Genomic DNA, 12,335 nt, shown 5'->3' with positions numbered 1-12,335 from the left:
TTTGATTTAAGCCAAGGACCCTCTACGAAAACAGTTACAGACACAATGGTGCCTTTGAAGAGTTAATTTCCCAGATGGGCAAACCACTTTCCAGGGATAATTTTACTTGACCAAAATCAATGATCAATACGTGGCCGCAGGCAGGGAGGATATTCCGATAGTCACAAGGGAGGCTTTACTGAGGGCTTGCTGTGTGAAGACACTGTGCTGGGCACCGAGAGAGAAAGGAAGAAGCTGGGTCTAGGTGAGGACACAGCACCAAAAAGAAAGATAACTGGTAGACCCAGGCAGTAAATGCTGCGTGTCTGACACTAACAACCAGATTCATCTCCCACAGTCTCTGGGGCTCCCTTCCTTCCCTCTCTTTCTTTTATTTATTTATTTTTACTGTGGTAAAATATATATAACATAAATTTACCATTTAACCATTTTCATGTGTGCAGTTCAGTGACATTAAGTATACTTCACATTGCTGTGCAGCCATCACCATCATCTACCTCCACAATGTTTTCATCTTCTCAAACTGAAACTCTGTATCTATTAAATTCTAACTCCCTATTTCCCTCTGCCCTCAATCTCTGGAAACCACCATTCTACTTTCTGTTTCTATGAATTTGACTATTCTATCCATACCTCATATAAGTGGAATCATACAATATTTATCTTTTTGTGATTGGCTTATTTTACTTAAGATCCTCATGGTTCATTCATGTCACAGCAGAGGTCTGAATTTCCTTCCTTTTAAGGCTGAATGGTAATCCATTGTATGGATATGCCACATTTTGTTCATCCATTTATTCACCGCTGAAAACCTGGGTTGCTTCTACCCTTTTGGCTATTGTAAATAATGCTACTATGTACATGGGAAGTACGAATATTTCCTTGAGACCTGATTTTAATTCTTTTGAATATACAATCATAAGTGGGATTGCTAGATCATAAGTCCTAGGTTTAATTTTTTGAAAATCTACCACACTGTTTTTCAGAGTGGCTGCACCATTTTACGTTCGTTTACAGTCTTTCTATACCTGCTACTCCAAAAGGTCTTCGGAGTCCACAGGTGTGCTTTTTGCCCTCCTTCAGCTCCATGTGGCCCACCCGGACAATTTGACACACGAGGCTGATGCGGGGCCTGATGAGGTCCACACTGCTGAGGTCCTAAGGGGGCAGAGAATGTGCAAAACAGGGTCACACTGTGTCACTCTGTCTCCTCCATTTCTCTTTTCACTCTACAACAGAGCACTGTTCATAGCATATTTCTTGATGCTGAAATATCAGAATGACTCCTCTCTTCCCTACCCACCCAAGAGCTATCATGGCATCAGAGAAAAATGACTATTCAGAGTGGGAACTTTTTTATTCCCCAATTCCTACTTCAAATTTATAAATCAGATCATAGTCAATCTAAAGTCTCTAGTTCATCTATTTAAGCCAGATATTTAAAAATTAAGATACTTGTCATTGCTACTTTACATTCTGCCAAGACATATCTGAGCACAGGATGCATTTCGGTGTCAAATAAAATTAAAACTTGCATGACCTTGATATCCACATGTACTGGTGATATTTCATTCCATCTTCCAAATAATTCTGTGAGGCAACTATAACACAGAAATTTACATGTACTGCTTTCTGTAATCATCCATCTGTTTTACAAGAAGGATTCATTGAGAGCGTCTGTGTATGTTGATTAATGAGAGAGGTGTAGATGAAATATATCTGTTTTTCTGTGGCTCATGTGCTACACATGTTTATATTCTTAAGAATGGGCGAGGAAACCCATGAATGAGCTCACAGATCTCATTCACTTTGACATCAGAAATAATTTAGTTGCATCTCAAATTATTTTCATGAAACAGCTGTCTAACGCCTCTTTACTGAATCAAGAATTACTCTTTTAACACCCATTCCAATTCCATTCTCTGTAATTTAGTTCTCAGGTCTCCAAGATAAGAATATATACCAAAGATAACATCGACCTTGAATTTCTACTATATTTGTAAGGCTTCTGTTAAGAGAAAGATAAAGGCTCCAGGTGACTGGTTATATAAATTGTGGCACACAGATATTATTTAATAATATGCAATCATTTACAAATGAAGTTTCTGAAGAATATTTAATGACAAAGAATAATTACACATTCTATTTAGTGAAAACACTGGACATGAAATGCACATGTAAGAACCGAGTAGGTGGGAGGAGTGGGGGTGGGGGCAGGGGGTGAACAGCAGCTATGCAGAGCTGATTAGAAAGAAGATGGACCAAAGACTCAACGATACCTTTTTTTTCTTTTAACGATAACTTTTTTAAACAGGATTTTTTTTTTTTTAATGTACACATCAGCTGATAATTGCCTTTTGACTTTAGGAAAAAAAATCACACATCTCAGAAATGAGGAAATACTCTGTGTGTTGGGGGAGGTTTTGGGAAGAGTTCTAAAGAGCTTTTTTTCTACTTCTGTCATGTGGTGAAGATATAGATGGGTCAGTGCAGGGATAGTCATCAGTCCTGGTTGTCCCAGGGGTGGGATGTTAATCAAAGGAACGAATAAGGCGAAATGAATGAATGAATGAATGAATGAGCCTGTACCAGGACCATTACTCCTTCCTATCACTTCATTTGGAACTCTATCTTAGACTTTGCTTTCTTCACTATAAGAATGATAAGAGTTCATGGAGATAAAACATGGATGTGCTTAAGGGAAAATAGAGGAAAGGAAGGAAGGATCTCTTTTAGATCTAGTGAAGCTGGGGAAACCTACTCATCCAGGCTTCTCAGAGCAGGTGGCAGCAGCTCTAAGGCACTTCAAGCACTGATGTCATAAAAAAGCGAGAGAACCCCAAGAAAATTCTTAGCCCAAGAGAAAGCGAGTCGCCATGCCCCAAGCTCTAACCGAACAAACTTCCTCGCTGTTGATTTATACATAGCAGCACTCCTCCTACCTTGGAAAGAAATGCGGGGGAGGGGAAGGCCAGGGCACTAAATGCAAACAAAAAAGTCTAGATCCTGTCTGTGCTGAACTGTAACCTCATTCTGAAATGCTCTTCCCCTTAACTGCGTACCTCACTCTCTCATCAACTTCAAGTTCTTGCTCAAAAGGCTCCATCCCACAGAGTTCTGCCCTGACCCACCTATTTAAACAGCAATCCTCCCCGAACTCTGAAACTCCCAATCTCCCCGAAGCACTTATAATTTCTAACATTCTACACAATTTACTCATTTATTTGATTACTGTTTATTACTGTCTTTCCCATTTGGACAAAAGCTCCTTGAGCACAGGGATTTTTTTTCTGTGTTCAGGGCCCACATCAGTGCCTGGCATCTAAGAGGTGCTCGACAAATATTTGTTGAAAAAAATGAGTGGGCTATTCCTGCTAGGGGGATTAGGAAGATTTTTATTTCTATCATTTCACTTTGTATTTTTCCCATACATATATTTATTCTGTGCATCCACTGATACCATAAACAAAGAAAATGATTAAACATAAGGTAGGACTTACAGTGAAGACCGCTTGGAGGTTATTAAGCTTCTCGATTTCCTTGGGCATCCCGTTACTGCCCCAACGAATTAGATAATTTTCACTGGTGAAGGGGAAAAATGATTGTTAATGAGGGGCTAATTGGGAATGAAACTGCCCACAGTATAGACTTAAAGGGTAAAAGAAAGGCCCAGAAAAGCTCAGTTAAATTCATCAGACAGCACACTAACGAATACTCTCTGGTCCCCTGGTTTTGGAGATGTGTGCCAAGCTCCAGGAGACACACCTAGGATGGACCCGTACGAATACTTCTCAAGACAGGCACAGACGCTGAGTCTACCCGTTTCTGTCTGGGGTCTTTTATCCTTCTCTAATTCTTTGTCTAAAAGTTTCAGCTTTGCTGAATCAAGAATATAATTTTATAATAATCATTCTAAATCCATCCCCTGGAATCCACATCATCACACTCAAATGCAATCTCTAGTTTAGAAATAAACCATTTGTCGGTAATTACTTTTAACCATCTTCTCAAAAATAAATCTGTTTTCTTAGCTTCTCAGGAGTAATGCCACTACAGGGTTCAGCAAAGACTTTTATCATTTTTATCATTTTTTAGAGCAGTTTTAGGCTCACAGCACAGTTGAGCAGAAAGTACAGAGACTTCCCATGTACCCCTGCCCCCAACACACAAAGTCTCCCTACTTATAAACATCCCCACCGGGGTGGTACATTTGTTACAACTGATGAACCTACACTGACATGTCATTATCACCCAAAGTCCATAGTTTACATGAGGGTTCACTCTTGGTGTTGCACATTCTATGGGTTCTGACAAGTATATAATGACGTGTATCCACTATTACAGTATCACACGGAATAGTTTCACTGCCCTAAACAGCCCCGGTGCTCCACTGACTCATTCCTCCCTCAGCTCTCATCTGCAGTCTTTTGAATTCTCTGTTCCCATCTCCATGTTCTGATGCGTTTTATGTGACTTCTAAGACCCAGAGAGTACACGAATGGTTACTGCACTGCACTGGCTTGGTTGCCCAAAAGTGCTTTGGGCAACCAAGCCAGATAAAAGGCTTGGTTGCCCAAAGCACTTTTTTTTTCTCTTGCGTAGAAATCCTCCCCCTCTTTTCTAACTTCTTCTCTCAAACCTATCAAAAACCTCCTCAGGCAGCGAGTAGGAGAAGGCTGAGAATTTCTGCAAGGTTGATAGCAGATGACCTGGGTCTTTACCTGATGAAAGTAGACTGGTCCGGGTCATAGAGGGCCATGAACAGCTCTGCGTCTTCCCCGATGTTGCAGACGAAGTTCTTGAAGTTCACGTAGAGGCCGTAGGTATGAACAGCACTGAAAATGGACTGGCCCCGCAAGTCCAGGTTCTGCATGATCGACTGAACACAGAGCAAAAGAAAGAAAAGCATCTCGGTTTCAGCAAACAGGAAACACTGGCAAAGAAGTCAGCCTGAAAATGGGGGGCAAATAGAATTACCACCCAAGGGGAGAAGCACTTACTGAGAAGAAAGTATATGTAAATGGACAAATAATCCAGTGAACAAAATATAATCATTATTATTTAGATGATCAAGACTATCCTGTATAGAGCCTTGAACGCAGTAATTCCATAAATGCTATCTAAAGGTGATAACTCAGTTTAGGAGTTTGAAGAAGTTCTCCTCTCTTACAATGGCTCTGGATGAACCTCAGAGGCATGAAAACCATGATTCATTATCCTTCTATTTGGGAATTACTCTCATTGCAAAGGAGAGACTCCATTGGAAAGGCTTTGCCCTCAGGCATGGTTAGTCTTTATATCCTGAGACACAGTTAAATTTTATCACAACTATGTTAAAGATATAAAACCTACATTCGAAAGAAAATAAACAAAAACCTTTACTCATTAGAATGGAAAGACTGGAAGAATATATCCCAAAATACCAATATGGTTGGGCATTCACAATATAGGTGCATTTTTTTCTCTTTTTCTGTACCTTCTAATTTTTATTAATGTCCACTTACTACTTTCAAAAATCAAACATTTTATTTGTACATATTTAATTTACTTTGGAAATAGTAATATATGCACTAAATACAGAAGGTTACACAGTAAAAAGGCTCCTTTCCACACAGCTCTCCTTCCCAGGGGCATCCATTAGCAATTTCTCGTTTATCATTCCAGAATTAGTGAACACACAGGCAAGCACAGACATATGTATATTCTTTTTTGAAACACAAATAATAGTGTTTTATACTTGTTGTTCTGCATCTGGCTCCTTTTCACTTAATAGATATTTCTGCAATCTTTCCATATCAGAACATACGTACAGCACCCTCATTCTTTTTGTTATGCTTTGTTTTTAAAAAAAGGATCTGAATGATTTTCTAAACATTTCTATCGCTGTGGTCAATGGCTCCCTTTCTCTCATTAAAAACAAAAGCAAAAACGGAACCTCAGTGGCCAAAATCTGTAAGTTTGAGGAAGGGTACCTTTTCTTCTTGGATCTTTTCCTCGATCCTTTTTGAGGCCACTTCGTGGGCCTTGAAGAGGGCAATGGTGCTTGTTTCATCCGGGTCCAAAATGTTTCCATTGTCATCCCGCACTACCAAATCTAACCCAAGCATTCTAGAAAGAAAGGAGTGGTCAGTGGCTCTCCTCATTAGAAACAGATGCTTTACTGAAGACGGTTCATAAAAAAACTCATAAGAAAAGTTGGCGCTGGACAAGTCAAGAATAGCTCACTGGTTTTTCTTTCAATTTCTGCCTCCTCTCCATATCACAATGTTAGAAAAGTTGTGATAATGTTAACCAAACTCATATAAAGATATGCAAAGTCACTTGGTCTTTGGAACCTCAAGAGGAAAAGCAAAATTGGCACCATTTCTGACCAAATTCTTCTGACCAATTTATACTTGTTGTTCTGCATCTGGCTCCTTTTCACTTAATAGATATTTCTGCAATCTTTCCATATCAGAACATACGTACAGCACCCTCATTCTTTTTGGTGAAAGAGGTGAAAGACCTCTTTCACCGAGTCTTCTCCCATTCGGCATAGGAATTAAGAAAGATCAGTGCACAAATATTTGGGGGCTTGCCCTGCTTCCCTTAAAAGTACAGGCTTGCGGGACAGTACTTAATTCAAGAGTGTCTTAAAGGAGATGAGTGAAGTTAGTCCTGGCTGTCAGCATCTCCTAACTCATTTCAGAACATGGGCCCTGGTGTCAGTTAGACCAGGATTCGAGTCTTGGCTTTTATCCTTGTTAGCAAGGTGACTCTGGGTAATTTACTTACCTTTGAAAAGCCCTGATTTCCTCATCTATAAATATTCCACACCCTTCAGGGTTCTTGGGAGAATTTAATAAGATAATAAATGTAAAGCACGTAATACAATATCTAGCATGTAGGGTTCACTCAATAAATCTTAGCTGTTATTGCAGCAGCTGGCACAAAAAACTCCTGGTTGTGTTAAGATGTAGTTCTGAGGACCGCATGGGAAGTCAGAGCTATAAGGTCTATGTATGGCACGGTCCTCACCAAGGCTTTTATGCCCGATATGCACAGAGAAGTAGAAAAAATGCTGCTTAGTTCCAAGAAGCTGGGGACTGTGGTGGAAACAGGATACTGCTATCTGAATGCCCAATGTACATTCCAGGCACCAGTAATTTGGGAGTAGGGGTGTCTAAACAGCAAGAAAACTCAGGGATAACAGGAAAATGCGCCAAATATTTGGGAAGAAAACAAAAATGCCTAATTTCCTTCCTTCATGTTTTATAGCATCTCCATCAACTGATTTAATCTGGCAGGTTCCTTTCTATGGCAACCAGACCCACAGGCCACCCAGACTCATGAGCAATGAGCCTTGGTGGCTGCTCAGAGACTGGGCCACTGATGCACTGATGGAGCAGTGTAATTTCTTGAGCTGCTTCCAGGGGCTGGAATGGGAGAGCAGGCATGTTCTGCTGTTTGTGGGATGTTAACATCCTGTGCCAGAGATCAGGTCCCCAAGCCAATGCCCTACTGTGACAAGGCTTAAAAATACAGAGGCAGCATATGTATATGATAGGGGGAGCTGCCTTCTCCCATCTTTGCTGATTTTTTTAACAGTCCTCCAGCACTACATGACTGGCGATGCAAACATTGTGATTATAGTTTTATACATGGACAAGTGATGAGGGAGGGAACTGTTCATTCTTAACCCTAAGAAGGGAGCATCAGACATGGAATCAAAAGCTTTGGGTTCAAACTTAAGGTTTCCCACTTATTATTTATGTGACGTGGAAGGAAATCGGTAAAGTTTAATTGATCTGCTTCTTTAACCATAAAATGGGAACAGTAGCCACCTCAAAGGGTTACAATTAGGTGACATATGTGAAGTGTACATAGGAAAGATTTCATGAACAATGGTTGAATCTGAATCTTGTACACTGTTTACTCCAGCTATTTCTGAATACAGTTGTCAAAGTCTACAACATTTAAATGAGTAGCACAATGGGATGTATTTTAAAGGGTCTGGGAAGCATTTCTAAGAGTAGTGAGGTCAGAGAAATAGGGCAAAGGGGGAGGAAATAAATCACATGTGCACAAATTGAGGAAATTTAGAAAATGAGACTGTCAAATGAATCATCGACGAAAACCAACTGAGGAACCAACCCAGTCTTTTAAAAAGAGCTGATCAGGAGGGGTGATCCTAGGTCACCATAAATATTGAGGATTTGACTGAATTTTTCATTTTCTAAAAGATAGTAATATCTAGAACCTACATATCTGCCTGAGCTAAACAGAAGATTAATGAAGTGATTAACTCTTTAGAAGTTATTAGATATATAACCAAAAGGTTAAAAACATGTTTTACTATTTCGGCAAATCTGGTTTCCACGAACTGTATACAAGGTCCCAGTTAGGGGAAGATGGAGAGAGAGAAAATGAGTCTGATACTGATTTAAAATGCATTGTTAACAATAGAGAGATAGTGCCAGGTCTCTGAAAATGTTGGCTTCAAATGCTCAGTCCTTTTCAGTCTGTTTGGCAGTGGAGTCACTTAGATCCAAAACCCAGTCTCTCCGTTCCTCTGTCATCTCCTTGAGATCAGAGATCCAGCACAGGGTCTGGCCCATGAAGGGCCTGCCAATTTTTTTTTTCAACAAAATTAAATGTTTTCTAAGGCAAAAGGAGAGCTGTACGCATCATACTTTGGCAACTCCAAGATCAAAAGCTTGTGGTGAGCTGTGTTCTTAGCATAAATGTCCATCTTCTTCCAAGTTCTCACTAAAAAGTCATCTTTGGTTTACCTGTTCCCATGATCAATTTTGGCTGTGACCTTCTTCTTGAGCTCTGCCAATTCATCCTTGGGGAGTGTTCCAGACAGGATCTGTGACCGCCACTCAATCAGGCTGTATGTCATCTGCTGTAGCTGGCGGAAGAGCGTGACCTTATTGTTCTAAGAAGGGAAAATGAGGTGGAGAAAAAGACCAAAAAAAAAAAAAAAAAAAGTGTGATGGAGGATGGGAATGTCTTTTGACTTGATAAAGTGTTATTTAACCAGTTAATTTTGCTATACGGTAAACTGTACACTGAGGGGATGGTTTTGTCCTGGGTCATTCCTGCTCCCTCCCCTATTACAATTTTAGAAACAGATATGCAATTGCAGGATAAATGGATGGTCCTAACTCATGAATATATCAGATCAGCCATGCACCCTACGATTCTGAACATGTCACTCCTCTGTTTAAAACCCTCCAGAGATTTCCATTGTCTTTTAAATTTAGTAGATCACATTGTAAGTCCGTTCCTATCCTGGCTCCTGCCTCTGTTCCCACCAATCTCTACCTCAACAATCTCCACTCCTTGCACGAAAGCTACGCCCATTTCTCCAGAGCACCCCAGACTCTCTTAATACGTTACTTCCTCTATCTGAAACCAGTTTTCTCCTTTTCCCCTGAACTTACTCCCATGCTCATCCCCCATACCCTATGCCCTCTGTCAACTGCTAATTCTTACTCCTTCACTCTCGACTTAGAAATCAGAAGTCTCTTCCTCAAACCCTTACTCTAGGTTCGTTGTCCCTCTCCCAGCTCCTGGAAGTAACTCCTGTCACGGCATCAGAACCTCAACCATGGCTGGCTTGTCTTGCTCTCCCCTTAAATAGTAAGACCTACAGAACAAGGAGCTTGTCCAGTTTTTCATCCCTAGGAGCTGGCACAGAGCAGGCACTCTATAAAAAGGCCCTACATGAGTGAGTTAGGGATGGAGAATTATAATTTCAGAGATAATAGATAAAGGAAAATAAAATGTAAAATGCTGTTTTTAAATCTCCATATGATTGTTAGACCATCCAGAAAATTGTTAGACCTAGAATAATTAAACAATTATTCTGGACTTTTGGTAAGAACGTCCTGTAACCAAACTAAATTAACTTATGACCAACTAATTATTTGTGCCTCAATCATTTTATGAGTCAAATACTTAATGGCAAAGCTAGTATGACCTTGATTCTATCTAAATAACTGATCGATTCATTATATTAAAAAACAAGTCAAGAGCATCTACTATGTTCTGGAAATAAAGTTCCTGCCATGGCAGGAAAGATAGCAATAAATAAGTAAATTATATATATATATATATATATATATATATATATATATATATATATACACACACACACACACACTTATATATACAATGTATATGTAATATTTATATATACATATATACACAAGATAATTTCAGACTATGAAAAATACAAGAACTTGCATGTTAAGTGAACTAAGTCAGATGGAAAAGCACAAGAACCATATAATTTCACGCATATGTGAGACAGAAAACAAAATAAACAAACAAGCAAACTTATAGATACAGACAACAGAACAGTGGTTACCAGAAAGGAAGAGATTTGCGGGGAGGATGAAGAGGGTAAAGGGAATAAAATATATGGTGACTGAAGGAGTCTAGACTTTGAGTGGTGAGCACACAATGCAACACACAGATGACGTATGATAGAATTGTACACCTGAAACTTATATCATGTTATTAACCAATGTTATCCCAATGAATTTAATTTTAAAAAAATAGTACAAAGAAGAAAATAAATAAATAGGACTATACGATAGGGTGTACGTGGGGAAAGGGGGACACTTTAGACAGGAGTCAGGAAAAACTCTTGTGTTTCGCTTTTGAAATACATTTTTTTAGATAAAAATCTGTACAACTCTACTTACCTCGTATACACTGTGAAACAACTTCTTTTTTATTTATAGGTGAAAAGTGATATTGTTATGTAACCATATACTTCTAAAATTATAGAAAATATTATCTGCTATAAAAACACCCCCCCCCCCGCCCCCAACACACACATGTTGTTAACGGCTGCACAGCATGTCCTGTAGTGATGTTCTTCCACAATCATCTCGGGAATAAACTGCTGGGCAAGATATCAACTAGAATCAGGGCTGAAAGCATCCAAGATCCTCCTGAACAAAGAGAAAACGTGGAGGGGGGAGGCCTCGGCCTAGAAGTGGGAGGCAGCAGCGAGATAGCAGAGCCCCCAAAAGTGCAAAATTCTTTGAGAACACGAAGGAAAGAGAAGAACTCTTCACCTGCGATTGTAACACACTCTATTAACACTATCGATTTGAAAAACACAGATCTCGAAGCCCGCTTCAAATTTTGAAACTCCCTACATTTTCGGCTTTTAATATTTTCTGAATTGCCTCTTTCTCATCAGCCAGCTTCCTGAAAAGCATAAAAATGAGACTTTTAAAATTCTGTGTTTAACAAGCAAAGGTAAAATCCCTGCTTTTTCCGCTCAATTCTGTAAAAACAAAAAAGGTTTCCTTCTCGTTGTGTTTTAAACTGGAAAAAGGAGTCAGAAATGAAGCCCATAAAATTTGCCTTTCAAAGTTGCTAGGCAGAAGGATTTTTTTTCTTTCTTTCTTGCAACCTATTTGTCTATTCCTAGTTAAGGTTTTTTTTGTTGTTGGTTTTTTTTTTTCTTTTTTTAAATGTTTTCTCATTTTAATTAAGCTATTTGGTCTAATAATATGGTAAAGAAAGGGCTCAAAGACCCAGGGGAGCCTCTATGGGAGAATGCTCTTTGAGACACATGCTCACGAGTTCTTGGTCTCAATTATATTAGATATTATCCAAGGCAATTTAATTATTGCCTGTCCATATCAGCCTTGTTTGCCAAGATCTCCCCCAAAAGAAGGATGAAGACAGCCATTCTTCTCTGATTTACTCTGCCAAATTAATTCTGAAAAGACAAGCTGGAACACATCAAAGGAAGCAATTTCCCCATTTACTTTAAGGAAATGAATTTTGTTGCCACATTCCTTAGATTGTTCTAAGTAGGGTGTTCTGTGCCAGAGCTGGCCCCTGACACTTTATGGATTCTAAGGGGAGCGTATGAGGACAGGCGAGAAGAAAATCAAGTGCCTCCACAAGACCATGAGCCGAGAATCCCCAAGTCTCCATCTGTTCTCGCTGTCATGCCCTCCATCCCACCCTCTTTCTAAATCCTGCACAGCCCAAGTCGGCCTGCTGTAGCGTGCCTCTCTATTATCTCCAGCCCTCACTAATTTCAGTCATTCTATTGTCACATAATTTAGGAGGGCAGGGAATTTATTTAATAATTTCTTTGATGCTCTCAGCAAAATGTCAGCACAATCCTCGAACACGGGAGGCACTCAAAAACAAATCTGGAAAGCTCACATGCAATATAGCACTCTGGCTTCGATTCAAAGATTATATACACCAAGTAGAGAAATCTAAATATTTTTCTACCAGATGGTAAAGATGTTCCTGCATTTGTTTCCAGTTTCACCCTCTTATCTACTCAAAGATCTCTGAGGTCTTAC

General features: G+C 39.5%; 1 protein-coding gene across 4 annotated transcripts in view; it reads right to left on the bottom strand.

The window, feature by feature from the left end:
• The window catches only part of DOCK5 (dedicator of cytokinesis 5), a 182,212-nt gene that overhangs the window by 91,709 nt on the left and 78,168 nt on the right, over nt 1-12,335 (bottom strand). For all 4 annotated transcript variants that reach the window (XR_005655692.1, XM_039876138.1, XM_039876137.1 and 1 more), the window contains exons 6-10: nt 8,772-8,920; nt 5,973-6,108; nt 4,722-4,879; nt 3,501-3,582; nt 1,029-1,158 (exon numbers count right to left, since the gene is read on the bottom strand). Coding sequence is in view for 3 of the 4 variants with exons in the window: in XM_039876138.1 (XP_039732072.1) it covers nt 1,029-1,158; nt 3,501-3,582; nt 4,722-4,879; nt 5,973-6,108; nt 8,772-8,920 (655 nt within the window). In the remaining variant the exon portion in view is untranslated. The remainder of the gene's footprint in view (nt 1-1,028; nt 1,159-3,500; nt 3,583-4,721; nt 4,880-5,972; nt 6,109-8,771; nt 8,921-12,335) is intronic.

Source organism: Pteropus medius, unplaced genomic scaffold, assembly GCF_902729225.1.
Source record: "Pteropus medius unplaced genomic scaffold, Ma_sr-lr_union100, whole genome shotgun sequence".
NCBI classification, from domain to species: domain Eukaryota; kingdom Metazoa; phylum Chordata; class Mammalia; order Chiroptera; family Pteropodidae; genus Pteropus; species Pteropus medius.
The sequence above is the reverse complement of the archived record's forward strand: the minus strand, read 5'-3'. Positions and strand labels throughout refer to the sequence as shown.